The sequence below is a fragment of the Globicephala melas genome, chromosome 2 (assembly GCF_963455315.2).
Source record: "Globicephala melas chromosome 2, mGloMel1.2, whole genome shotgun sequence".
Taxonomy (NCBI): domain Eukaryota; kingdom Metazoa; phylum Chordata; class Mammalia; order Artiodactyla; family Delphinidae; genus Globicephala; species Globicephala melas.
This window is the reverse complement of record NC_083315.2, coordinates 91420926-91447983: the sequence shown is the minus strand read 5'-3', so window position 1 is coordinate 91447983 and position 27058 is coordinate 91420926. Positions and strand designations below refer to the sequence as shown.

The following is a 27058-nucleotide window of genomic DNA, read 5'->3' as shown; positions in this document are numbered from 1 at the left end:
TTCATTCACAATATCATGTTAAAACAATTCATTTGCATCTTATGCCCCTTATATCTAATTGAAGGAAGAATTCTCAGAAGTTGAAGGAATTTCAAATATTATTTCTTAAGGTTGAGGAGGTTGGAGCATGTGTATATCCCTTACTAGACCAAGAGCCCACAAGTCTGTCCCAACCCAGTGCTTCTGTGCTAAGACTCTCAGAAGCACAGTGTCTTATTATTTAGTGACATTAGAATTCCAGCCTTCAATCTTTGACCTGTTTTACAGTCTAACATCCTGATAAAAGCCTCACTTATATTACTTCTATTAATATTTCTGGTTAACTTTCTGATAAACTTATATGTTGTTTATTTTGCTTGGTTGCTATTACTCGGCTTCAGAATTTTGCCTGAGACCCATCTTATTAACAAAGAATACACGTAAATGGGTTTTTTACTAAACAGAAATTATTTATAAATATTCATTTAAATAATGTGTATATCAGGGACTTCCCTGGTGGTCCAGTGGTAAAGAATCTGCCTTCCAATGCAGGGGATGCGGGTTCGATCCCTGGTCAGGGAACTAAGATCCCACATGCCACGGGGCAATTAAGTACACATCACAACTACTGAGCTCGTGTGCCTCAACTAGAGAACCCGCGTGCTGCAAACTACAGAGCCCACACACTCTGGAACCTGAGCACCACAACTACAGAGCCCATGTGCCCTGGAGCCTGCACTCCACAACTAGAGAAGAGAAAACCTGCACGCCACAACTAGAGAGAAGCCCGCGCAATGCAAGGAAAGCTCCCGCATGCCTCAACGAAGACCCTGTGTGTCACAACTAAGACCCGATGCAACCAAAAAAAAAAAAGTAGTACTAAATAATGTGTATCCCACCTTGTTCCAGGAAGGATTTAACATGGCTTATTAATAACTAAATAGATTGATTTATTAAACATATAGTACCCTTTCTGTGGCATTGATGATTAAGGTCTAAGATCCAATTCTAGGTTTGCCAAACATGAATCCTCACAGGATCCTATTAAGAAAGGAGCCACTGCTTTCCTAAAATCTCTCCTTTGCTTTTGCGATTTCAAAACTTCCTCATTAATGTATCATGTGGAATAAATCAGAAACCAGTGTTATAGCCATATACTACTTTGTTTTTGTTTATAGAAAAGCAAAAACTAAAATTGTGTGAGTGGAAACTTTACCTAGCCAAATAATCAGTAAGAAAAAGTTTTATTTGTGTTTTTTGTAATAGCCACTTAAAAGTCATTTTACTAGGTTCTTTTTCTTGCCATTTATACCAGTTCAAATAGTAAATCCCACGGTAAAATTCTGGCTTTGGCTGATTTTTAGCTATGTCAGTTAATCTAAACATACGCTTCTATTTTTAAGAGGCTTGGATTTAGGATCTTTTTTTTTAAGGTGGAACAGTAAACTCTTAAATGAAAAAGTCCTAAACCAAAGGATTTGTAACTGGTACCATTGTAGCCAAAGAACTCATTCATTGCCTTTCCTTCATAATGTTTGTTTCTTAAGAAACCTTTCTTAAAAAAATTTTTTTATAATAACTTTTTTAAAATTTTATTTTTTTATACAGCAAGTTCTTATTAGTTATCCATTTTATACATATTAGAGTATATATGTCAATCCCAATCTCCCAATTCATCACATCACCACCACCCCCCAAAGAAACCTTTTTTAAAAAATTTAATGCACAATTCTAACTTTAAAAAACAGATCAGCTGAAACTACTACAGTTTAAGTAAGTGAGCAACTGAGGTCTAAGTACTGCCCACTCAGCCTTCTTTCTCTTCCATCCCTCATCAACATCTGAGATGCTTCCAAGGAACCATTAAGGCATCCCAGAGCACCTTTCCTAAGGAATTTTTTTCCTAGTGTCCATTAACCTCTTTTCTGGAGAGTGTCAGAGGCTAGGAGAACCTGAAAAATCAAATAATTACATTTTGGTACTTGCTAACTGCTCAGTGAAGATTTGGTGGAAGTAGTTTAACCTTTAAAAAAATGTTTTTAATGTCAGTGGGCTTACACAGTTCATCTTTTTCAATGCCAGATTGTGATGGAGCATAGTGTAGATAATCTAGATCTAGCTGCATGTAGCTTTTATTCTAAGGGTGCTAGGGCATCCCTAAGGTAACAAGCACTAATAATGTCATTTCTCCCTCTCCTGCTTTTTGGTATCTCTCTACACTCCTGACTCTTATATAGGACAAAGAACTTTGAGTCTAGTAAAGTCTATAAGGCAACATGGAGAGATGGTGGAGACAACTCTCCTAGCAATGTAGTATCTAAGCAGCCAGGCCGAGTGACAAATGGTCAGCCTCAGCAAGCAACCACAGGAGCAGCCAGCGGCGGATACATTAAACGGTATGCCAGCTCTTCCCGATATTTTTATTCTTTTCCTAAATGAATGGCTTTCTCTGGAGACTGGGTGTAATTATGCATGAACCCCAACTTATTAATTAGAAATAGCATTTATTCCTTTTTTTTTTTTTGGATGTTTTTTTAATTTTTTTTTGGCCGCACAGCATGTGGGGGTGTGTGGGATCTTAGTTCCCCGACCAGGGATCGAACCCGTGCCTCCTGCAGTGGAAGCGGGGAGGCTTAACCACTGGACCACCAGCGAAGTCCCTTATTCCATTTTAATATTTGCCTTCTGACAAAATGGTGACTGGGATTGTTGACATTCAAGGATGGATTAACTTTTCTTTGTAAAGTACTTTCCAAATTATTCAAGTAATCATGTTTTACTTCTGTAAATAAGAAGATGTGTTTTAAAATGTATCATCTAGAGTAGGAGTCGACCAAATCCCTATAAGGATATCTGTAAAAGGTCAGATAGTAAATATTTCAGACTTTACAGGCCATACAGTCTCAGTCACAACTACTCAACTGCTCAACTCTGTTGTAGGGTAAAAGCAGCCATAAACAATATATAAACAAATGAGCATGGCTGTGTTCAAATAAAACCTTATTTATAAATTCAGAAGGCAGGCCAGATTTGGCTTTGGGCCAGGATTTTGCAACCCTTATTTTAGAGCAGTAGTTCTTTAGACCTAAGCATGCATCAGAATCACCTGGGAGGTTTATTAAAACACAGATCGCTGGGGTCCCTTCCAGTCACTGATTGAGGAGATCTGGAGTGGAGTGTGAGAATTAGCATATTTTCATGTCTAACAAGTTCCCAGGTTATGCTGGGAATTACACTTTGAAAAACCACTATCCTAAAGTTATTTCTTAATCTTAAATGGCTTTAAGATGTTGTGCTCTCTTGGATTAGTCTTTCCATTTTTACTATGGAATGTTTCCCAAGAATGGTAACCTGCATCTGTTGGGTCCAACACTTGCTGAGGTCATTTTGGTTACTTATTTTTATAAAAACTAAATCCAGACTCACTCCATTTCTAATTCACCCCAAAGTACTGAATTAACTATCTTTTTGTGATAGTATAACAAATGATGCCAGGGAAGATGAAATGGAAGAGAACCTGACTCAAGTGGGCAGTATCCTAGGAAATCTAAAAAACATGGCCCTGGACATAGGCAATGAGATTGATGCTCAAAATCGACAAATAGAACGGATCACAGAAAAGGTAAGAGCTTTTTAGTGCCACAGGAAAATGAGACATCCGGTATAGTGTTTAGTAATAGACATCTGTGCTAGATGCTCTGGGGGAGAGCAATAGGGATAAGATCCTGTCCTCACAGGCCTTGCAGTTTTGATGAGTTCTAACACATTGAAAAACAATAGTCGAGTTCTCCTGTCTTACTCAACTGGTTCATTTTGAAACCAAGACCTTGGGACGAATTGGTTTTATTTAAAATTTCACACATGAAGCTCACAATCTCCTCTAACCTTTCTGTGAGCTGTCGGGGTTTTTCTTTTTGTTTTTTTGTTTTTCCCCTGAAAGAGCGAGTTAGCTTTTGGAATTTTATTTTGTTAACTAATAACAAATTAGTAAGTTCCTGAATCTTCATCTCATGAGTCAGTAGGTAAAAATCAGTTCTGCAGAATGGTTCTCATGGGGTGGACACACAAAAACAAGAGTAACAAAAAAGTGTGGTTGCTATTTGTTACTTCATATGATATAAAATATACTGAAATTGTGTTCTGTGTTTGGTTGTGTCACATCTAAAAGCTGTTCTTATTTATTGTTACTTCATTAAAATCTCAGTATACTTTAAAGGTTGGGGTAAGTTTTTCAGCTTGGCTTTCTGTTGAATCACTTATGATGGATTTCATTGAGGCAAATAATGGTTCATAAGATGTTTTCAATGCTGTTACGTGGGTTTAGGCTACATATTACCCATCATTTTAACTTACATATTGATATGGATGGTGATACATCTGTTCCACAGATCTTGGGGGTAGGTTATTTCAGTCTCTGGGTGAGATCTAGGCTAGCTCCAGATGAGATTCTATGATTCAGTTCAGGGGACTCCCACAAGGTCCAGATCTATAGCAGAGAAGAGCATTATATTTTCACTGCATCTACATGCCATTGATTATAAGATGCATCCTAGTTTCAGACATGTTAAACTATGAAAAAAAATGTTATAGAACTCATGAAATACTGGCAACTTCTTCTGTTATATCTTTGTCATGTTTATACACCCAGGTTTTTCCAAATGAATTTGATATTCTGTCACTTCTTGCCCAAAATGAGTTTTGTAATGTGGCTTGGACTATTTCCTGAATTTTCTCAATGTGTCAGTTACTCTAAGTACATGAAATTTAATGTTTCTTAGAGCAGCTTATCTTGTGAAGTAATGCGGGTGTATTTTTCTTTTTTCCAGGCTGACACCAACAAAGATCGTATTGACAATGCCAATGCCAGAGCAAAGAAACTCATTGACAGCTAAAGCTACTGCTGTACTTCTTTATCATTTATTCACTTCCCTAGCTCCTCCTTCAGTCATTACCTTTCCAGAGTTTGAAATTTTGGTTCCACACTCTTCTAATCGGGAGATGATGTGGAAGAAGATCTAGGCGTAACAGCCCCCCTATTCTTTTATTTTCTCTTTTTCCCTTGAGGGTAGACTGTGGCTTAGTTTTCCTTCTAGTACTTTCTTTCTCAGTCCATACTCCTAGGTTGGTTTTCATACATCATATATAATGTTATTTTTCATTCTCTCCATTTACTTAGCAAGTTCTTCTGCTTTGAAACTTTGGAAGCATTGCCAAAGACAGCCATGTCAAAGGCTGGGGGCAGTAGGGGCAGGCACAAGGAGGAGAGGCAAGAGATAAGAGGTTGTTACCTCAGTAAAACCTGCAGACCCTAAAGCCAAAAGTTGCATAACCACAGTGAAGATCTAGTTGGTTTTAATTTCTGTTTAAGTTGCAGTTTTTGCCAGTTTAGGCCAATGCTTGATTTTGGAGCCTGTATACACAATATTTTTGTTATACATCACAACTTTGCAACCTCTGCTTCAAATAACAGAATGAGTTTTCTTAAAGTGAGCTTAATTTCTGAACTCTTGGTGGTTCATCTATGTACATAGATTCTATGATCCCATTTCATATTGCACCATATAGGAACACATGGTATAAATGAATGGCTTTTTATTTTCATATTATTAATAGTATCATGGTCCCATTACAGGCCTATTAACCTCATAAATTTGTCATTAGTCTTTGAAGAAGAAATATGTAAATATGTATATATATTATGAGAATTTCTCTCTACAGCAGGGCTTAAAATTTTTTGGAAAAGTTTGACAAAGTATATCACGTGAATTCAGATTTACCTCAATGCCAAGAATTGTTTAGATAGGAAAAAAGAAACTTGTTTTGATCTCAGGTAGAAAATAGTTAGATTACTTTGAGTTTTATGTAGCTTTAAACTTTTTTAAAAACTAGAATTTATTCTGTTTAAAAATGATTTAGAAAATTATGTCTTTGGTTTACTTATTGATGATTGCACTATGATTCTCTTAGCTTTTTGGATTCAACTTCCAGAATCACATTTGCTTAGATCCTGAACAGTGTTATAAGAATCTGATTGGTATTTGTCACCTTTAAAAACTAGCTTCTGCACACTTCAAAGCTATTAATGTCGATTGGTTTGACCAATAACCACTGTTTGATCCTTACAATTAAATTTTGTAACTAACTAATGGAACTGTTTTTTCAAATAAGTGATGTGCTTCTGTGAGTACTTTTTGGGGGGTGGAAAGCAATAATTTTGTCAGCTCTTATTTGACAAACTGAATAGAGCAAAGATCCATAAATCAAAAGGCACTCCAACAAACACCTGACTTTATTAGCACCTTTCCCATTTTCATTGGAAATATAGGACTTTTCATTGCTATGATTTGTCATGAGGTTCATTTTAATCATTACTAGTTGTTTTATTCATTTGAGCTTATAATACACTAGCGACTGAAAGTGTTTATGAGTGAAAACTGCAACGCACTTACTGGAGGAGATAGAGTTAACATGGGAACTTTCAAAGGCTGAAAAGGAAAATATTTATAGTGAGATTTAATTAGGCCCTCAGTAATAGAAATGCCACATGCCAAAAAGGAGTAGTTTGGCAGGTGGTAGTAAATGTGTGTGTATAATAAGAAGGTATAAAACACTGGGGGCTGTTCTATACTTAAATATCCTTCCTAAAAGCGTTAAAAAAAAATTTTAACACTATTATGGCTGAAGGAAATAGTTCTAAAGATACCAGTATGCTGTTCCAACAGTATAATTGGTTAGAAGTGTGAACTAAGGCACCATATTGTCTGGATTTACACTCTAGCTCTGCCACTTGCTGGCTGAGTGACTATAAAACCATTTCTGTGCCTCAGTTTCCTTGTGCGTAAAGTGGGATTAATGATTCCTACCTCATAGAGTTGCTGCGAAGACTTAATGTGGTAATGCATGTAAAGCACTTAGAGCAGTGCCCAGCAAACGTAAGAGCTTATTAAATGATAGCTGCTATTCTCTCTAGAGCGGAGCTCTTTTTGGGTCAAGGATCTCTTCGTGAATTTGATGAAAGACAACACAGCCTATCTCTCCAGAGAAACAGACACACAAACACACACACGTGAATCATGCATAAATGGGTCTTGAAAGCCCATCCATGGATCCCAGGTTACATATTTTTTCAAAGCTTCTGCTACTGAGAAAAGAGGAATGAGGACCTAGAACTTAGGCTCATAATACACTAGAAATAGAAGCTGTTGACTTAAAAGTCTTCTCCTGTGACACTGTCTGGAAACTTGTTTCTATTACTTTTGAAAGGTAGTGACTGAGGTGGTTAGCACAAGCTCTGGAGTCTGACCAACTGTGTTCAAGTTTTGGTTCAATCATTTACTAGTTTTGTGACCTTGAGCATAAAACTGACCTATAATTAAGGAGTTAAACATTATTCTCCACTGAACTTAATTTTTTTTTAACAATAAGCTCCCTCTTCAGGTTTCTGGTCTTATGACAGTGATCTTTATCCCCTATAGTTGTGCCTGTTTTTTTCTTCTTTCACAGTTTTAATTCATCATTTGTTTACCACATTTCAACTCTAGATCTTTTCATGTCATGTATGGATTAGGAATCTCCCCTTAACTTAAATTTCTACTTCCCAGACATCCTATACTCAATTGCTCTTAGAATTAGTTTCTTTAAACGCTATTCTTTAGGTTACTCCCTTACTAAAACCCTAAGTTATCCCAGTTACATTCCTAAGCATACTTATAGTTCTCAGGTTGATATTCAGGTTCCTTATTCTCTACTCATTTGTTTTTCATCCTAATGTAGTGTTTGCTCCAAGCCTTCCATTTCTGTACAACTTGCTAAATTCTATTTTAATGTTTTACAGGTAAAATAAATAGCACCATTTATTGAGCGCTTACTCTGTCATAGGCACTATTCTAAATGCTTTTATGTATCTTTTCACCAAATCCTCATAACATACATGAGAGGTAGGAGGTGTTTCCCCATATTATGGATGAGAGTAAGTTGCTCAAATTCATAAAGCTAGTAAATGATAGACTTTGGATTCAAATCAGGATCTTTCTGACTCCAAGGCCCATGTTCTTACTCAGTATACTACACTGACTTCTAACCAAGCTCTAAAAGAAGGTAGGTGATTTAGAATCTCAGTCTCCAGACCTCAAGTCAACCCACTTTATTAGCTCATATTTAAGTCTAAACACTGTGTACTATATCTTTGGGCATATTACTTTACTTAATCCCTGCCCTCAAGTAGCTCAGTCTAGCAAGAGGCAGATGAATACAGAATGTGAGAAATGCTGCCGTAACAGATGGAGCAGTTAATTCGGCTTAGACTTCTCAGGAAGGGGCTTAGACAGAAAAGGAGCGTGTTAGTAAGAGAGGGCATTCTGACTGAGCAAACAATGTAAAGACAGTTAAAGGAGACAGACGTTGCACTGTGGGTTTAAGGAGCAGAATAACCTGGTAAGACTGGGCAAGTGAATGAGAGTGAAGAGAGGGTATCTGGAAACAAGGCTGCGTCCAAGTTGTGAAAGTTAGCCATCAAAACGGGATTCTCTTAAGGGTAGGGATTTTTAAAACTCCCATTAATAAATGTCTTGGGACATTTAAGTTATTTAATTTATAAGTTCTGATTTATTAGATAAGTATTGATAAAATAGAGAAATGTTCAGTAGATCAATAAGATTAAGCATTAAACAAAGTTTATAAAAAACAAAACTCAATTGGTAATGTAAACTGGCACCCCCATCCCTCCCCAGTTGAGAAACAGAGAATAACATGGGAAAAAGAGAACCCCTAGACCAGATTTAAGGTCAGAGAGACTTTCCTCATATAAACACTAGGCTCTTGTGATCTCTTGACGTAATGGTTAAACTAGGTTTGTAAAATGAGAACTAACAGTACATGGTAAATGACGGCCCCTTGGCTAAGACAAAACATCAGAAAACAGCAGAGTTGTAGCTTTCTAAATGTTCATGCCAGTAACAGTCTGAAAAAATCTACTTTTATAGCTTCAGTTTCTCTTAATAAGCATGGTTTCCAGTACCACAAAATGTTTATAAGTCACATGAAGGCATTTCAGTACTCTTGCAACCCGAACAAGAACATAAAACATTTCTTATCAGTTTACTTTCAAACAAAGGTCCATTTACAGGTTAAAGTTCCCCTGTCGTCTTACTTTAAAGGATTAACCTTTCTTCCAGCCATAGTTATTAAAAAATCTTTAGTATATTCTCTCATTCAGAGAATAAATTTGATAAACATAAGTTGTTGTAAAATACTGTAACAGTAGCTTTTTGATAGGTAATTTGATTATTAGAGTTCTAAATACAAAAAGATGACCAGAAATAAGAGACTGTTTCTAACAAAGCTTCAGGAAAATCTTGATTATTAAAACCCTGTATCTTACAAGTTTTGCATACAGTTTTAGCTCTTCAGAGCCCTCTATCAATAAGGCACCTGCAATAGTAAAAAAAAAAAAAAAAATTTCTACTGCAGCCTTGGGAACACCTCTTAGTGTTGTGTTGTTGCTTCTCTGACAAAGTACACTTTTAATCAAGAGTCATACCTTTATGTACATCCTAAATTCCAAGTATAAACATTGCAATTGAACTAATGGACTGGAGTAAAATCATAAATCCTTAGATTAACCATAGCAGCCTCTCATGAATTATTTGAATTTCATAAAAATATGAAGTGTCAACACAGGGTGGAATGGCAAATGATTTTCTGAAAGCTCGCACATTGAGACACATGAAATTTCAAGCTGTTGTGTGGAGCTATTCTGGTACCAGGCAGCATCCCCTCACTGTATACATAGCAACTAGCTACTGGGTTTCTCAAAGCCAAACAAATGATGGTTTCAAAGATCAACACTGTCCTTTGCCCTATCCATGACTCAAAATGGAAGAGTCTTCCTGTGTTTGATTCCCTTTAGCTTATTTGAGATGAGCCCTGGAAAGGAAAAAGATCATTGAGTGAAATATAACCTCCTGGAATATCATCTCCTCACTGCAGATATCCTTGACAACAACAGGAGCCTTTCATTCAGCCAGATTGCAACAGGTTCCAAGTCAGTGTCCTGTATGGTTCACATGCTCCTGGAGAACATCATGCAAACTTCTTCTTGGTGGCTGTGAACCTCTCCATGTACTGAAAATCATGAAAGAATACATGTGTTATTTTTCCCTGAGCAAATAACTAACTTATTGGTTATTTGGGATTTTATGATTTTTTTTCCTTTAGTTTTTTTGTTTTTGTTTTTTTTTTTCGGTACGCGGGCCTCTCACTGTTGTGGCCTCTCCCGTTGCGGAGCACAGGTTCTGGACGCGCAGGCTCAGCGGCCGTGGCTCACGGGCCCAGCTGCTCCGCGGCATGTGGGATCTTCCCGGACCGGGGCACAAACCTGTGTCCCCTGCATCGGCAGGCGGACTCTCAACCACTGCGCCACGAGGGAAGCCCATCCTTTAGGTTTTTATGGTCCTTCATTTCCTACAAAATCTACCTATTCTAGATGCAAATTTAAAGCACATGGTTTTGTGGGGTGTTTTTTTTCTTTCCTTTATATCTTAATAGGACACCTATCAAAAGAAAAAGATGCTTTACAATAAGCTGTCGAGAGAAAAATATCATCTTGGCACAATACCATTTGGCTGATTCTCAGAACCCACCTCCAAAATGGAGAACAAATCCTTATTGACATAAACGGATTATACATACGTCCCGTACCTAGAAACACTCGTGTGAGTTACTTCACCTTTCTCTTCTCTGGAGCAGTGACTAGAAATTCAGAAGTACACTAATACATACCTTATCATAGCCTTCCAGTTCTCGAAGTTTCTTTATTTCAAAAAGGTTGCCTTCTACAGCAAGCAGACAGATCTGGGAATCACTGAGGATGCTCTGTGGAAGCATACTGAGCTCAAGACAATTCTCCTCCAAACGAAGAACTTTAAGGCGAGGACAGCAAGATATCTTCACTGAGATCTGAGCTATCTATTGAACAATTTATAAAAGGGATAATAGGAAAAAGTATAAGCACTGTAATGATTATTTTTTACTAAATTAAAAAATCTTTACTTGACTATTTGTCCTAGTTCTTTCTTCTACCACCTCCATTTTCTCACTACCCACTCACTCCAGAAGCCTCTTGTGTTATCCAGCTTCTGTTACTACTACACTTTTTTGGGGAAAAAAAACAAATCTTTTTTGAAGGTCACCAGTGGCTTTTTGGAAACAAATTTTTCTGATAATAAAAGCACTGTTCATTATAGAAAATTTGAGAATCATACGAGGTTAGAGAAAAAAGTTACCTGTAATCCATCACTGTAAACATTTTGGTACAATTACTGCCAATCTTTTACGTGTACATAGATGCCAACCACTTTACTGCCAAAGTCAAGGATTCGTTACCCTCATTCCCTGTTGCATTTGACTGTGCTATCCCTTTCTTGAAACTCCCACTTCTTGTACCTAAGTGCTGTGTTTTTCTTCCTATCTTTTGAATTATTCCTGATTTTGGGCTTCCCTTCTTGTTTGTATGGACATTTTTCAAGCAGCAGTCCCTAATACTTAATATTCAATCTTTCTAAACTTTCTCCTAGAAAGCTCATTCATTCTCTTTTTTTTTTTCTTTTTTGCGGTACGCGGGCCTCTCACTGTTGTGGCCTCTCCCGTTGCGGAGCACAGGCTCCGGACGCGCAGGCTCAGCGGCCATGGCTCACGGGCCCAGCCGCTCCACAGCATGTGGGATCTTCCCGGACCGGGGCACGAACCCGTGTCCCCTGCATCGGCAGGTGGACTCTCAACCACTGCGCCACCAGAGAAGCCCTCATTCATTCTTAAAGCACTTCTTTTAAGCTATCTATCTACATTCATTTCTGCCCACCTCTATTCCACTCCTATGTCTCTGATTTTTAGTAAAACACATTGGATGTTTCACCATCATAACCCACTCAGCATGCCCATTCCCAATAGCACCACTCTTCTTTTAGGCTCTTGAGCTCAATACCAAGCAGTTATCTTTGATTCATTCAGTTCTTCTGCCCTTTAAATGCTCCAAGACACCTAGTTATATTTACTATGCCTGGTATCATCTCAGACCATCACCTGGGACCTTGGTAAAACTGCAAATTCTCAGACCCTACCCCAGACCTACAAAATCAGAAACAATGAGTGTGGAGCCCAGTGATCTCTTAACCAGCTCTCCGGGTTATTCTGATACACACTAAAACCTGAGAACCATTGATTTAAGGCAGCATAGGTGAATGTGGAGCAAGTGCTCAATTTGCTTAACAAGTTTTTTCCAATATTTTTCCCCAAATATTCAGAATTTTTTTCCAAAAAGCTCAAGAACATACAAGAATATCCACTTTAAGGAAAAGATAAAGCCAATCTCATCCAAGACTGACTGAATTTCATCATAACGTAAGGTCAGGACATTCTAGAACAGTTTTGTCCAATAAAACTTATTGCAACTAGTGGAATGTTCTATATCTGTGCTGTCCAATATGGTAGCCACTAGCCACATATGGCTGTATTGAGCCATACTTGAAATATGGCTAGTGCAACCGAGGAACTGAATTTTTAAGTCTAATTTAAATGAATTTTAATGGCCATGTGGCTAGTGGCTACTGTAATGGACTCTGCAGATCTAGAAGCGTAGACACTAGAAAAACTAAAGACTACCCAGTCTCACTATGATCAGTGTTTCATCATTTGTGCCTTATGTCTAGACCAAAGATTGTTTCTCCAGTCAGATATGTGTTAACCAAAGAGTTTCTGAAGTTATGGAAATAAATTTCAAATACTGCAATTAAAGCTGTCCAACAATCTCCAAAAATCCTACCACTGATGGTTTTTCCGCAAAAGCAGGACACACACTTGACAAAGATGTCAGCAAAAGGACAACTGAATGAACTCTGATGGCCAACTCTGAGAACATATGAGTTTAAGCCTCTTTTCCACTCTATCTTCCTGACATAGCTCCTTGCTAGATGATTAGAGGTATATTTGAGGATGATCTGAAGAACTCAAGGTTTGTGAAACAGAGGTTTAACTTTTGAAATTGCCTCACCATGTTACCCATCCTACCCTCCAAAAAACACCTACACAACAAACACACCCAGTGTCTCAACTAACTTCACGGCACTTTGGGCTTTGAAATTAGTCCAGCCCATAGAATATACCTCTCTTCTAGCCTCTGATACCCCTCTCCATGATTACAGTTTACAGAACAATTGTTTATTCAGGAGACCGTAAACCCACATACGTGCTGTAGAAAAAAACCCTTAAGCTCTAGACCTGGTTCTGGTTGAGGTTGAGTTCGATGACCTGCAGCTCCTGCACTGTGTCAGGTATGCTCCGAATTTGGTTCTTGGAGAGATCCACTACATCCAGGTGCCGTAGGTTACAAAGTTGGGATGGTAGTGCTCTCAGCTGGTTCCCAGAGAGGCTCAGGGTCTTAAGGGCAGATAGTTGCCCAAAAGTAGATGGCAGCTCTCTCAAGTGATTGTTGTTTAGGCTTAGTGTCTCTAGTTTTTTCAGATTGCATAACTCATCAGGAAGGACAGCTGGCAAAGAAAAATTTAAAAACCTGAATCCAATACAGCTGAAAAACACCTTTGATGAAGTTTACAAAAACTATACGGCAGTCTGTTATGCCTCTTGTTAATATACATAGGCATTTCACATGTTGTGCCATTTTTAAGTATTGCATTTTTACCAACATCGTCTTCAGAAGGTGAGGGTGCCATCAAAATTCAGGAAAGCATTATGTGTATAATAGGCTCCTTTTGTGAAGGGGCCACTGCACAATCCCACAGCAATTTTGTGGGATTTGGAAGGCCCTCTCCTTCCCATCCCATCCGCCCTTCCAAATTAGCAGCAAAGTTAGCTCTGCTTACATTACACCCCAAAGATGGTCCCTTTCAAGTCCAAATTAACCTCCTACCAATCATTACACCAGGAGAGGAGGCTTATATATGTAATTACAAGAGATAGAAAGCTTCAAGGACTCTGACATTCTTCTGCATCTTGAGCTCCTGAACAGTTTCATAACAACAAAAATCAGCTTGTAAGAAAAAAAACACCCTTCTTTTTCTTTTTTAAGATTCTGATACATTTATTTGAAAACCAGTTTAATAACATTATAATCGTACTCCACACTCTATTCCAAGAGAAAAACCACCCTTCTTAACAGCTGATAACTAGCAAAATTCCCAGGCGCAAAAGCCATACTCAGTTTGTTGTTGTTCAAGGACAGGCTCTTCAGCAGAGTGAACTTCCCTATAATCATAGGCGGTAGACTCTCGATCTTGTTGTTGGACAAGTCGATGGTCCTGAGATTGCTTGTCAGCTTCTGCAACTCTGAGGGGAACTGAAGAAAGGGGCTCTCAGCGCGGAGAATCCCTTACCTATTAACTTCACCGCCCGCCGTCCCTCTCCCTTTACATTCCCTTGGTCGGATCCCTCCCAGTCTCACCTCGGTCAGCCCACGGTCCTTAAGCTGAAAGACACCAGTTTTCTGCGCGGTTTCCACATGAGCGCGGAGGGCACTGTTTCCCATCCTAGCGCCAAGGCTCGGGTCTCTGCGGGAAAGAAGAGCAGCTGTCACCACTCGGCCCTGCACCCAGCCACCCCGTCGGCCTCCCGGCTAGGTCTCAAGCTCCAGCTGTCACCTCCTGCCGATCCCTGGATCTTGGGGGCCAGCTCAAGAGTGGCAAGGAAGAAAGGGAAGAACACCAGGCCCCACCGCTTTTGCAGCTGTTCCAAGGCTAGACGCCGCTAGGAGCCTACAGAGGATCAGGGATCCCCGAACTCGCCTCCTACCCCTCCGCTCACAGCCGGCTCCGCAGGGGAGGACCCGGGACCCGCGCTCGCCTGGGATGCGCTCCCTAGGCTTCCGCCGGGTCGGAAACGCCCTGTGACGTCATCGAGCCGCGCGGTGCGTTCCGCTCACTCTCCGCGCCACCCGGAAAGGCGGCTGCCAGCCATGGCTGAGGCGAAACCTTGGGACCCGGCGTCCGAGCCAAACGCTGCGGGGCTACTGCTGGGACATTTCATAGCTTCGGGGTTGGTTACTCAGGTGCGTGGTGGGCGACGCCGTCATTAAGGGGGTGCCCACGGTGGCGACAGAAGATAGCTGTGAGGTGGTGGTGCTGGCTGCGGGAGTGGGTGGGAGGGTGCTGGCTGGGGGCTGTTCTAGAGTCGGGGCCGATGGAGCTCCTTGTAGGCAGCAGAAGTGACTGGTCCGCGGTGGGTTCTGCAAAAGCGGGGCTCTAAGGAGATGGTGTTTCAAGTGTCTGGCAGGCGAGTTTTCCCAGGTCAGTTCTTGGGCGGTAATAAAGACTAGTGTTACCCGCCTTTTTTCATCCAGTGATACCGCCTCTAGATTGTAATCGGTGGCGGGGTTGGGAAATAAGGGGTAGGTGGTTAAAACATACGTTCCCAAAGAACGCTCGTTTGTGTGAAATATTGAAGCATTACGGGAGGCGCCGGGTACAGGAGAGCGCCAAGGGAAGCACGCATCTTTAAAGGCCGGTGGGGGGGGACAAAAAAACATTGGTGAAAAAGACCCGGGAGACCTTGGAACATGATTGGAGGAAGGAATTAATTTTGAGAAGGAGAGAAGAGGGAGATTAGCCAAGGGGTGGTAGTTTTAGGTTCAGCGGGAAGAGCATGTTCATAGGCCAAAGGGAACAAGCCAACAGAGGGAGAAATTGAAGATGTGAGGGAATAATGGAATAGAAATGGCAGATGTGACAAGGGAATGGGAGAAGGTTGAGAGAAGGGAAAGAAAATTTGAGACAATGAGGAAGTTGAGGAATTTCACTAAAAAGGCAACTGAGAAAAATAGAAAAGGTAAAACCATCTACAGAGATTAGCACTATGCACATGATGAAAGATTTATGAAAAATAGACAACTTTTTATACCTAGAAGAGTCATTAGAGAATTCTATCTACTTACAGTAATTTTAAGATGCAGAAACTAAGACCTGAGGAGACCAAGAAACGTGTCCAGGGCCACTCAACTAGTGAAGTAGAGTTAGATCCCAGAGCTCTCCCTTTTCTGACACATTATATCATCTCTAAAATGAACTGTAATAGATGATAGATACTGTAACACTATCTTGAAAGAGTTTAAACGTCTGTTGAAGGACTTTTCTAGATTACTTGAAGACCTAGCAGCCAGACCTTATGGATTTGGGGGGAAACAAGGGGTAGGAATGAATGCGTTGGAAAATAGGCAAAACATAACCACAGCACTCCCCAGTTCTCACCTTCCTCACTTCTCTCCTGTGTTTTCTTGCTACCAGATTACCTAGTGCTCTCACCTGTATTGTCCAGTTCTGTAACAAAGTAATTTGGTAAATTCATACTATAAGACATTTGGGACTGAGAATTGGGCTGTGGGTTGTCTTTGGGACGATCTTCATAGTGTCCTTCAAGTAACACTAATGAGACAGATACCTGTTTTGTCAATCCATAGCTTCATAAGACCTTGTTATAGGGACTTCCTTGGTGGTGCAGTGGTTAAGAATCCGCCTGCCAATGCAGGGGACAGGGGTTCGACCCCCTGGTCTGGGAAGATCCCACATGCCATGGAGCAACTAAGCCCGTGAGCCACAACTACTGAGCCCAGGTGCCACAACTACTGAAGCCCGTGCACCTAGAGCCCATGCTCCGCAACAAGAGAAGCCAGAGCAATGAGAAGCCCGCACACCCCATTGAAGAGTAGACCCCGCTCGCCGCAACTAGAGAAAGCCCGTGCACAGCAACAAAGACCCAATGCAGCCATAAACAAATAAATAAGTAAATAAATGTTTTTTAAAAAGACCTTCTTATAATCTTACTGCACAGCTAGGCCCAGTGAGGAAACTTTGAAGATTTGTAGCATGATTTTACTTTAAGCAAACTTTACATATAAAAAACCTATTTTTATTACAAGGATTTATCATTGATTCTTTCAAAATGATGTATTATATGATCCCTTTAAGCAGTCCATCCCTTAAGTGCACATCCTCCCATGTGAGTTAAAAATTGAGTGATGCCTAAAATTGTGATGTGATATGATACAACTCTTATAGAAAATGTTGTTTGTTTCAGCTTTGTTCTTTTTTTAAAACATATTTATTTATTTAGGCTCCCTTGGGTCTTAGTTGCAGCACACGGGATCTTTAGTTGAGGCATGCAAACTCTTAGTTGTGGCATGCATGCAGGATCTAGTTCCCTGACCAGGGATCAAACCCAGGCCCCCTGCATTGGGAGCATGAAGTCTTACCCACTGGACCACCAGGGAAGTCCCAGTTACTGAGCATTTATAATGTTTAGTTCTTTCTGTCTGGAATACCTTTTCCTTCCCATCCATCATGAGCTTGTTAAGGGCAGAGAGCTTGTTTCATTCATCCTTGAATCTTCTATTGCCTAACTCAATAAATGTTATAAAATTGATTATCATCAGTCAGCAAACATTTGCTATGAAGGGCCAGAGCATAAGTATTTGAGGCTTTTAGGTCCATAGGGTCGCAACTAGGCTGTTGTAGTATGAAAACAACATGAGATAATAAGTAAATGAACGAGTGAAGTTGAATTTCAATAAAACTTTATTTCTGGACCCTGAAATTTGAATTTCATATAATTTTCATGTGTCACAATGTTTTTCTTTTGATTTTTTTTCTCCAACAATTAAGAAATATAAAAACCATTCTTAGCCCTTAAGCTATACAAAAACAGGCAATGGGTGCATTTAGTTCATAGGCTGTAGCTTCCCAATCCCTGGCCTATATGATATCTGAAGTTCTTTCCTGTGCTAACATTCTAGAGAAGAAAAGAGGATAGAAAAAATTATAGATGAAGCCAAGGGATGAACAAGATAATATTCTTATTCTGAGATAACCTGCAATTTAAGAAAGCAGTATAATATAGAATGAAAGGATAAAAAGGAGGTGGGGGGTAGGCTTTTTCAAGGAATAATTATGCCTGGACAAAACATTCCTTTATCTAAGAGAGGGAGAGTGCGGAAAGAGACAGTATGAATGACTTGTAACCAATAGAGGTCATTTAATGAATCAGGTGAATGATTCCATAGCCCAGGAAGTGTTTAATTTTAGCCCCAGGAAGGTCTGATAGACTAGGTCATTTGTGTAGAAGTGATTCTCCAACAATTTCAACTTTAGAATTTTTTGGTAAGCTATCAGCAATGCCAGTCTATTGTGCGTGATGCCTTAAGAAATAGTACAAAGTGATTTTCTTCTTTGTTTTTCTTATTTTTAAAATATTAATATTTGGGCAAAAGATTTGTGATGGTGCAGGTTTTAAAAAACAGGAAATATACATTGCACTGTCCTACTCTGTATTTCATTTTTCAGGGGCAGCGTTGGACATAATATATCCTCATATTTTAGACACGTGGCCATGCATTCCAACACACACATAAACTCTGACATATTGCTGCTTTCTCTTCACTTACCAATAGGAGATGTTAAATATATCTAAGAAATCAACTTCTTGCTTTGTGAACTTCTCCAGACTACAGCAGATCACAGATATTCAAGCTGAAATCTACCAGGTAAATTATGTTGGAGTTTTTACTTTCTACCTCTAGTATGGAAAAAAATCTTAACTGGCTCCAACAGTAATCCTCTTGCATGCAGAACAGTGTCTAGCACATAGTCGTATAGGCTTTTCTTTGCAGTAGTTAATAATAGTAGTAATGGTCATAGTAGTAGTTAGGAGTAGTAGCAGTAGCAGCAACAGGGCTTGAACACCAAAATGAAAAGATTCAGTAAATCCCTGGGCTCTCATAACAAATCATCCTCCTGGTCCCCTTAAATATTCCTGAGTTAAAGACTGTCCATTTTTATCAAAGCCTTTACTTCAGGCTACTTGCTGCATGAGCTAAGTGTTTTTTTGTTTCTAATGTAGAAAAACCTGGAAATTGAACTCCTAAGACTAGAAAAAGATGCAGCAGATGTTGTCCATCCTTCCTTTTTGGGTAAGTGGTTTAGTTAAATGAGTAATCATTGAAATTTCAACTTTTTCTTGGATTACTTTAAGCACTAGGCTATAAAATTATGATAATTTTGCCAGGTATTGCCCCAAAGCTAACAAAGTCAGTAGAGCTTAAAAGACAAAGGCTGAGGAACTTTCCAGATGAAAGGATCCTAAAGAGACATGACAGCTAAAGCACAGGGTAGTCATGGATTGAATATTTGATTAGAAAAATTTTTTTTTAATATAAATGACATTATTGGGATATTTGGTGATGTTTAAATATAGGCTGTATTAAATATTGGTAGTATTGTACTAATGTTAAATTATCTGAATTTGATACTTGTAGTATAGTTATATAAGAGAATGTTCCTATTTTGGGAAATACATGCTGAAGTTTTAGGAGTAAAAGGTCCTGACATCTGCAACTTACTCTCAAATTGGTTAGCAAAAATATATGTATGGGCGTGTAGAGAAGAAGGGGAAAAAAAGAAAACGTATCCAAATGTTAGTTGGTGAGTCTAGGGGAAATGTATATGAGAGTTCAATCAATGAGCTATTCTTGAAACTTTTAAGTTTCAAATTTTTTCTAAATAAAAATTGAAAAGAAGAGACAACTGACAACCATTAACAATTCTGGGGAAAATATTGAAATAAAAGTAGCTTATAAGACAAATGTTTGTTTTTTAATGCTCTAATATAGAATATTAGAGACAGACACTTTATGTGAAGAATATGGCTCTGGCTATAAACACTGAACTAGGAGTAGAATTGGGAAACAAAGAATTTAGCACTAGATTGGGTTGTCAGTAGGAAAAGTAAGAGAAAATAGTTGAAAATGAAACTGGTATTGGTATTAAAGACAGCAAAGGGGAGATATTTAGGAGAGAAATGGGATTAATTTTTGACCATTGATAGTATTAGTGACTTCAAAACTTGTCCTGTTGCTAATTATAATTACTGTTTCTGGTTTGTGTAGCACAGAAGTGTCATACTCTGCAAAGCATGAATAATCATTTGGAAGCGGTGCTAAAAGAAAAGCGGTCCCTCAGGCAAAGACTGTTGAAACCCATGTGCCAAGAAAACTTGCCTATTGAAGCTGTTTATCACAGGTTAGACTAAAAAGTAGACGTTAACAGTCACACATGTTCCCTGAGGGTAGTTTTTGTTTAGACTAATAGTTATTTCATAGCATAATTCATTAAACAGTATATGAGTGATCGTATCTATTAATATTGTTATTAATGCTGATACATTAAACCAGAAAGAAAATCCTTTACTTTTAAAGAATTGTAGCAATGGTTAAGAGAAAGACATTCCTTTTGCCCATTGTGTCTTAGGAATTATAAATAATGACTTTAATGAAAGAAATTAGATCCATAACATATAGTAAGGTGGATAAAAATCATTTTTATTATGTATAGACAGCTTTCTGTGATGTAAATTTATTGTTGCATTAATGTTGCCTCTATATAAAAATTCTGTTGGGGGAGTTTAAGCAGGGACAGATGAAAACAATGTCAACTGAAAGGAGAAAAATAACAGTTCTGATCTCACCTCTGCTGTTTATATGCCTCAAAGCCTTGGGCAAATGATTTAAGTTTTTGCCTTAGTTTCCCAATCCATAGAATGGGGATGCTTTCTATTGCTCTCTTTCTCATAGGAGTATGGAAAGTATCAAATTGAAGGTGTAGGTAATTATTTATAATAAATAACAATAAAATTAAAAAGCAGTCATCTGGGGATCTGATTGCTAACTTTCTCCACCAGTGCCTCACTAACTGACCCTGAGCAAATCAATATTTCCTCTAAGTGTCAGATCTTTTATCTTGCAGTAAAATAATAAATATACAAATCCCATTCTTGTGGATATATTCAGTATCTATTCAGTGTAGTTAAATATCATTAATGTGTATATTATACATTATATATATCAGAAGAACTGAGTAATAGTTTTAAGGCATTTTGCAAATACAAAGATTCAAAGTAGTTTCATGTGTAGGCTATTTCAGTGAAGTACATTTATCCTTATTGTCTTCACCCTTCACCAAGAATGTGTAGATTGAAATGGAATGAGGTTTTGCCTAGAGAAATTTTTTTTAAGTTCTTCACTCTTTTTTAAAAATTTATTTATTTTTTAAAGTTTTTTAAAATTTTATTTTTGTCTGCCTTGGGTCTTCGTTGCTGCGCACGGGCTTTCTCAAGTTGCAGCGAGCAGGAGCTACTCTTCGTTGTGGTGCACGGGCTTCTCATTGCGGTGGCTTCTCTTGTTGCAGAGCATGGGCTCTAGGTGCGCAGGCTTCAGTAGTTGTGGCACGCAGGCTCAGTAGTTTGTGGCCCACGGGCTTAGTTGCTGTGTGGCATGTGGGATCTTCCTGGACCAGGGATTGAACCCGTGTCCCCTGCACTGGCAGGCGGATTCTTTTTTTTTTTTGGCAGTACACGGGCCTCTCACTGTTGTGGCCTCTCCCGTTGCGGAGCACAGGCTCCGGACACGCAGGCCCAGCGGCCATGGCCCACAGGCCCAGCCGCTCAGCGGCATGTGGGATCTTCCTGGACCGGGGCACGAACCCGTGTCCCCTGCATCGGCAGGTGGACTCTCAACCACTGCGCCACCAGGGAAGCCCCAGGCGGATTCTTAACCACTGCGCCGAAGTCCCAATTTTTTACTTATATGAGAAAATTATTAACATTGATGTTTGTCTAACATTAGATTGGGCTACAGATATGATTAGTGTTGTCTCTTTCTGTTTTTGTGTTTGGATGAAAAGTTAATTCCTGTTTAAATTGAAAGAGAAGAACTTTTTTTTTTTTTTTTTTTTGCGGTATGCGGGCCTCTCGCTGCTGTGGCCTCTCCTGTTGTAGAGCACAGGCTCCAGACAGGCAGGCTCAGCGGCCATGGCTCACGGGCCCAGCCGCTCCGCGGCATGCCGGATCCTCCCGGAGCGGGGCACAAACCCGCGTCCCCCTCATCGGCAGGCGGACTCCCAACCAGTGTGCCACCAGGGAAGCCCGGAAGAAGAACCTTTTTTATCACTGATATTTCCATGAATGCAGAAAGGTTATTAACAGCTCATTGGGTGGATTGTAATTCTCTTAATTTCATATTAAAAGTCCTAATTAAAGGGAAAAAAGAGAACACAAAATACCTGAACTAAAAAAAAAAAGAGTTGACTTTTTTTCTCCCTCCTTCAGATACATGGTGCATTTGCTGGAGTTGGCAGTAACTTTCATTGAGAGATTAGAAGATCATCTTGAAATAATTAGAAATGTCCCTCATTTAGATGAAAATCTAAAGAAAATGGTGAGTATTACCAATAGCATTTAAGTACCTCATCAACTCCTTTCACATTGCTTTTAGCTGTCTTTAGTTGTTTTATACTAGAATCTCAAATGTGTGATCTCCTTGTCTAACTTCTTTGTTGGCTAATATTATGAGCAAATTACTTTTTTTAAATCAAGATGCCTTTTCTTTATTTAGAAGTCATTTTACATTGTTTTATTCCAGTATTTATTAAATATGTGTTATCTTCATTGTGCAAGGGACTGTGCTGTAGGTATCAAGAGAGATAAACAGATATGACCAATCCCTCTCCTCAAATTCTCAAGGTTTGGTGAGAGAAAGTATAAGATACTCTCTACTTTATAGTATTGTATTTGCACAGTGAGTGCAGCAATTATAAAGAAGATGCTGTCTTATAACACAGGGAAGGGGGAGATTACTTTCACTTTAGGGAGATTAGGAATAGGATAGGAAGTAGGAATACTTGAATAAAGTTTTAAATAGGAGTTAATAGCAAGCTCCATCTTGAAGAATCAGTGAAAACTGGATGTGTATCAGAAAGAGTAGTTCAGCCGAAAGCAGCAATGTGAGGAAAGCCATGAAAATTAGAGAGTACAGGTAGTTTGAGGGAAGAGTCGTACTCCACTTTGGCTGATGCTTCAAGGTATTGAGAGGGAGATTGACTCAGGATTAGTTTATGGAATATTTTGAAAACCAGACTAAGAAGTTTAGACTTTGTCTGAGTACTGGGGAATCACTGGATGTTTTTTTCTTTTGTTTTTTAGAGAAGGGCACAGAGGGTTGACTTGAGCAGGACTGTACCTTAATCATGGAGAAAATATTGGATAAAGTAGACTGAGGCTTGTCACTCAAAGTATGGGCAGAGCATCAACATCACCTGGAAGCTTGCTAGAAATGCAGAATTGCAGACTTCATTCACTTTAGACCTTCAGAATCTGAATCTACATTTTAACAAGTTCCTCAGGTGATTCCTATGCACATTAAAGTTTGATGAACTGTGGGTTAGAGGACTAGGCAGAGGAACAAAAGGCAGAGGAACAAAAGGCAGAGGAACTTGGAGAATAAATACAGTCATTCAGATAAAAGATTTAAAGCATAGGAATACAAAGGATTGTGTAGATTTTTAGATTTTTGGAGGTCAAATTTCTAGCACGTGGCTACTATTTGGACAAGGGACACATCCAAAGAATGAAGTTTCTAGCCTTGGGGACTTGAGGATAAGTAGGATCAAGAGATTAAAGAAGCCAATGAGTTTGTTTTTTGATATGTCTTGCAGAGACAGTAAATGTTCAGTCATGGTTTGTTGAACTGTGGTTAAATCAAGTTTGAGATATTGAATATGCATCTAGATGGAGATTTCCAGCAAACTGAAATGTAGGACTAAATTTTAGGAAGATTAAGTTTGACAATATAGATTGAGGGTCATCTGCACTGAGGTGATTATTGAAGACAAAGGAGAGATGAACTCACAAAGAAAAAGAACATGTAGGACAGCACAATTTTAAGGAGCCTTTGTATTAAGGGGCTGGAAAAGATGAGTTGTCAACTTTTGGTGTCATAATTATTTATGATATAGTAATGTATTAATGACACATGATTTCTCTCCTGTTTTCCCCTTCTTTCAAATGTTATAGAGCACAGCCTTAGCAGAGATGGATATTTTGGTGGCTGAGACAGCAGAACTGGCAGAGAATATACTCAAGTGGCGAGAACAACAGAAGGAAATTTCCTCTCGTATCCCCAGAATATTAGCTGAAGAAAATTTTCTTCATAAATATGATGTTACAGTGCCTCCTTAACCTTTTATTTCTAAAATTAATGTTCAAACTATTAATGAAAAGTAATTATCAACTTTTTATTTTTGTTTAATTATATGTAGTCATGTGAAATCCATTTCTAGTCAATTATAACATGGGTATTTATAGACTTTGCCACTAGCAATACTGAAAGAGCCCTCTTTATATTGAAATACCGAGATTCCAAGTTCATTAAGACAAAACTGAATTTTCCTTTGTTTTTCATGTATTTTCATTCCACTTTTCAATAAAACTCAAATACAACTATAATTAACGTGAATGCATTAACCATATCTTAGGCAGCAGACTTTATTATGTTGTTTTTTTAAAAAACGCTTGTTTCCGGGTTAGAAGAGTCTTGAATCTGAAAGTGTGTTGCTTATTCCTGTGAGATTGTCGCTAAGTATGCAAAAAACAGCAAAATAGCAGACCTGACCACTATGCTTTGAAAGGCCTGCTTGTAAGGTTGGTCCTTGGCTGGCATCTGGGAACTTAGATTTCTAGGGTTCCCTCCACTCTCACTGATAAGAGTTGCTTGCTGTGACTAAGGCGTTTGTACAGTGTGGTTTGTGCTGAACACCAGCTTTCTTCCTGGGAGTCTAGAATTTTGGTATATGCTAGGCACAAGGTACCTATGTGACTATCCCGCAATAATAACCCTGGCACTGCATCTTTAATGAGCTTTTGTGGTAGACAGCATTTCACACATGTCACAACTCAGTTGCTAGGGGAATTAAGCACCTCCTGTGGTACTCCACTGGCAGGGACTCTGGAAGATTGTGCCTGGTTTCCCCCGGACTTTGCTCCATACACCTTTTCCTTTGCTGTTTTGCTTTGTATGCTTTTGCTGTAGTAAATCATAGCCATGAGTACAGTCATATGCTGAGTCCTATGACTCCTCCAAGCATATCATCAAACCCAGGAGGTGGGGAGGGGGCTCTTGGGGACCTGACACACTAAGCAATTGCAGAGGGTGTTCACTGGCAGCCTTAGGAATAGGTAAAGAAGGAAAGTAGAGCAAAGCAAAGAAAAAGGCACGTTACTGTAAAACTTATAGAGGTTTTACGTTACAAATTGCTCAGATATTTTACCTGAGGTTATTATGCATATATAAGGGAGTGGTATACTAAGTCTCAGGATGCTTTCATTTATATCAGTAGTAGAACTACCCTTGGCTTATTTTCAGACTTGGGGTTCTCTTTTGCTTTTTCTTTAAATTTTTTAAATTTTATTTTATTTATTTATTTTATTTTTGGCTGCGTCAGGTTTTAGTTGTGGCATGCGGGATCTTTGTTGTGGCGCCCAGGCTATTTGTTGCAGCCCGCGGGCTTCTCTCTAGTTGTGGTGTGCGGGTTTTCTCTCTCTAGTTGTGGTGTGCGGGCTCCAGAGCACATGGGCTCTTGAGTTTGCGGCACACGGGCTCTCTAGTTGAGGCACGAGGGCTCAGTAGTTGTGGCGCGCAGGCTCAGTTGCCCTGCACCAGGTGGGATCCTAGTTCCCCAACCAGGGATCAAACCTACGTCCCCTGCACTGGAAGGTGGATTCTTTACCACTGGACCACCAGGGAAGTCCCCTCTTCTGCTTTAAATGGATGCTTCAATATTTTTATACTGTCCTATTCTCTGTATCACTGGAGTTCACTCATCCTTGTATTCTTCACACTCTTAAAGGCAAGAAGACCTCAACATAGTGGATGAGTTAAGTAGTTGTTCATAAGGAAACAGGATCATTACCCAGAACTACCCTGCTAAAAAAACATATCTTGAAGCCTATTTTGCTGACCTTTGCAAATGGGTTATAGAAGAGTGGTCATAATTTCTTGAACATTGCCTAGACTCTTTAAGCAAAACTTTTAGTTGTATTTCATTAGAAATCTGTTCAAGCCCAGCCTAAGTTTCAAACATCTTACTAAGCTTCGTCATGTATTGTCAAACATATATATATGAGTATATGTATATATATACATATATATGTGTATATATATATATACATATATATGTATATTTTTACATCACATATGTCACAATTATTGATACACCTGGTTGTTTTGGGTTTTATTTTTGCTTTTTTGACTTTTATGTCTTTTTCAAAATAAAAAGATAAACCTGTGATTTTTAACTAAAATTTTGTGGCTCTTGTCTGAATCCTATATGATTAAAAGGACAGATTCTTTATTTAATATACACAGTTAAAGTGTAAGCATACAGGTTATCTGATTCACAAAAGCTTGAGGTAAGTTGAGACAGGTCTACTACAAAGAGAAAAGCTAATTTAGTCTGTGCTAGAGTCAATAAGTGTGCATCAGTTTTTTTTTCCTCCGCTTCTAGATATGTGGATAATAACAAACAAAAATAACTCTGAATGTCTTTCTATTTAACACCAGAAGTTGTGTGAGATTTGTGAATTCACTTCCAACATAATAATGATGCCACTTTATGAAGACTATTCTGAAGGAATTGAGATGCTACCTGGTTTTTCCAGCATTTTTCTTACTTTACTCCTTGCTCTGATCTGTGACTCTGCCAGCCTGACCCCTGTTATCCTCTCAAACCTCCATAAAGTTAGGAAAATAGTCTGAGGAATAGGAAAACCCAAAGGGTTTCTTGACATGCAAAATATAGAGTTTAGATCTTAATAAAACTAATCAATGTATTGTGGAATTTCCTGAGATGTAAAATGAATTTATGTAAGAGATTTATTCTACAATTTGGGGAATCTACTCATGTAATTGAGTTTACTTTAAATTAGTTCAAGATAAGCAGATCACGTTCTAGAGTTCTTTTAATTTTGCCTTTTCTTTTTCCTTTTTCACCATTTCCAAGTTATATTTTCTCTTCTCCTTTTGGAAATACCTCATAAATGTTTGTAGGAAAAATTTACATTAGGATGTGGTAGGAGCAGGAGTCCCATTAGCAGTTTATGAACTTTTCCTGGGAGACTATAGACCTCTGATGTTGCTCAACCAGAATTTAGGGTAAAAAAATAGGAGTCAAATATCTTACTTGAGACTTCGAATCAC

At 38.8% G+C, this 27058-nt stretch overlaps 3 protein-coding genes across 10 annotated transcripts in view; 2 read left to right on the top strand and 1 right to left on the bottom strand.

Moving 5' to 3' along the window:
- SNAP23 (synaptosome associated protein 23) overlaps positions 1-11026 on the top strand; it is a 40496-nt gene extending 29470 nt beyond the window's left edge. For all 3 annotated transcript variants that reach the window (XM_060294413.1, XM_060294414.2, XM_030842860.3), the window contains exons 6-8: positions 2217-2375; positions 3457-3601; positions 4806-11026. In XM_060294413.1, the coding sequence (XP_060150396.1) occupies positions 2217-2375; positions 3457-3601; positions 4806-4871 (370 nt within the window). In that variant the 3' untranslated portion in view covers positions 4872-11026. The remainder of the gene's footprint in view (positions 1-2216; positions 2376-3456; positions 3602-4805) is intronic.
- LRRC57 (leucine rich repeat containing 57) lies at positions 9419-14897 on the bottom strand. Of its 4 annotated transcripts, none has more exons than XM_030842850.2 (6): positions 14772-14897; positions 14432-14537; positions 14188-14326; positions 13252-13520; positions 10759-10944; positions 9419-10101 (listed from the first exon to the last, which is right to left on the bottom strand). In XM_030842850.2, the coding sequence occupies exons 2-6, from the start codon at positions 14513-14515 to the stop codon at positions 10060-10062; spliced, it is 720 nt and encodes a 239-aa protein (XP_030698710.1). In that variant the 5' UTR covers positions 14516-14537; positions 14772-14897; the 3' UTR covers positions 9419-10059. The 4 variants fall into 4 exon arrangements, with proteins under 4 accessions (XP_030698710.1, XP_030698711.1, XP_069901031.1 ...); XM_030842851.2 differs by having other exon boundaries at positions 14779-14889; XM_070044930.1 differs by having other exon boundaries at positions 14702-14888.
- On the top strand, positions 14884-26136 carry HAUS2 (HAUS augmin like complex subunit 2). Of its 3 annotated transcripts, none has more exons than XM_030842853.3 (6): positions 14884-15034; positions 18425-18517; positions 18874-18943; positions 19919-20051; positions 22135-22243; positions 23878-26133. In XM_030842853.3, exons 1-6 carry the CDS (start codon positions 14942-14944, stop codon positions 24040-24042), a joined length of 663 nt encoding a protein of 220 aa, XP_030698713.1. In that variant the 5' UTR covers positions 14884-14941; the 3' UTR covers positions 24043-26133. The 3 variants fall into 3 exon arrangements, with proteins under 3 accessions (XP_030698713.1, XP_030698715.1, XP_030698717.1); XM_030842855.3 differs by having other exon boundaries at positions 14915-15034; positions 18318-18517; positions 23878-26134; XM_030842857.3 differs by lacking the exon at positions 14884-15034 and having other exon boundaries at positions 18379-18517; positions 19924-20051; positions 23878-26136.
- Positions 26137-27058: the final 922 nt, after the last annotated feature.

Excerpts from the sequence above, each read along its gene's own strand:
- HAUS2 (XM_030842853.3), top strand. The coding sequence starts at position 14,942 with ATGGCTGAGGCGAAACCTTGGGACCCGGCGTCCGAGCCAAACGCTGCG. Across the intron at positions 18,944-19,918 it reads TGTCCATCCTTCCTTTTTGG|CACAGAAGTGTCATACTCTG; the intron begins GTAAGTGGTTTA and ends TGGTTTGTGTAG. Across the intron at positions 22,244-23,877 it reads ATGAAAATCTAAAGAAAATG|AGCACAGCCTTAGCAGAGAT; the intron begins GTGAGTATTACC and ends CAAATGTTATAG.
- LRRC57 (XM_030842850.2), bottom strand. The coding sequence starts at position 14,515 with ATGGGAAACAGTGCCCTCCGCGCTCATGTGGAAACCGCGCAGAAAACT. Across the intron at positions 14,327-14,431 it reads AGGACCGTGGGCTGACCGAG|TTCCCCTCAGAGTTGCAGAA; the intron begins GTGAGACTGGGA and ends CCCTTTCTTCAG. Across the intron at positions 10,945-13,251 it reads TCAACCTCAACCAGAACCAG|ATAGCTCAGATCTCAGTGAA; the intron begins GTCTAGAGCTTA and ends ATTGTTCAATAG.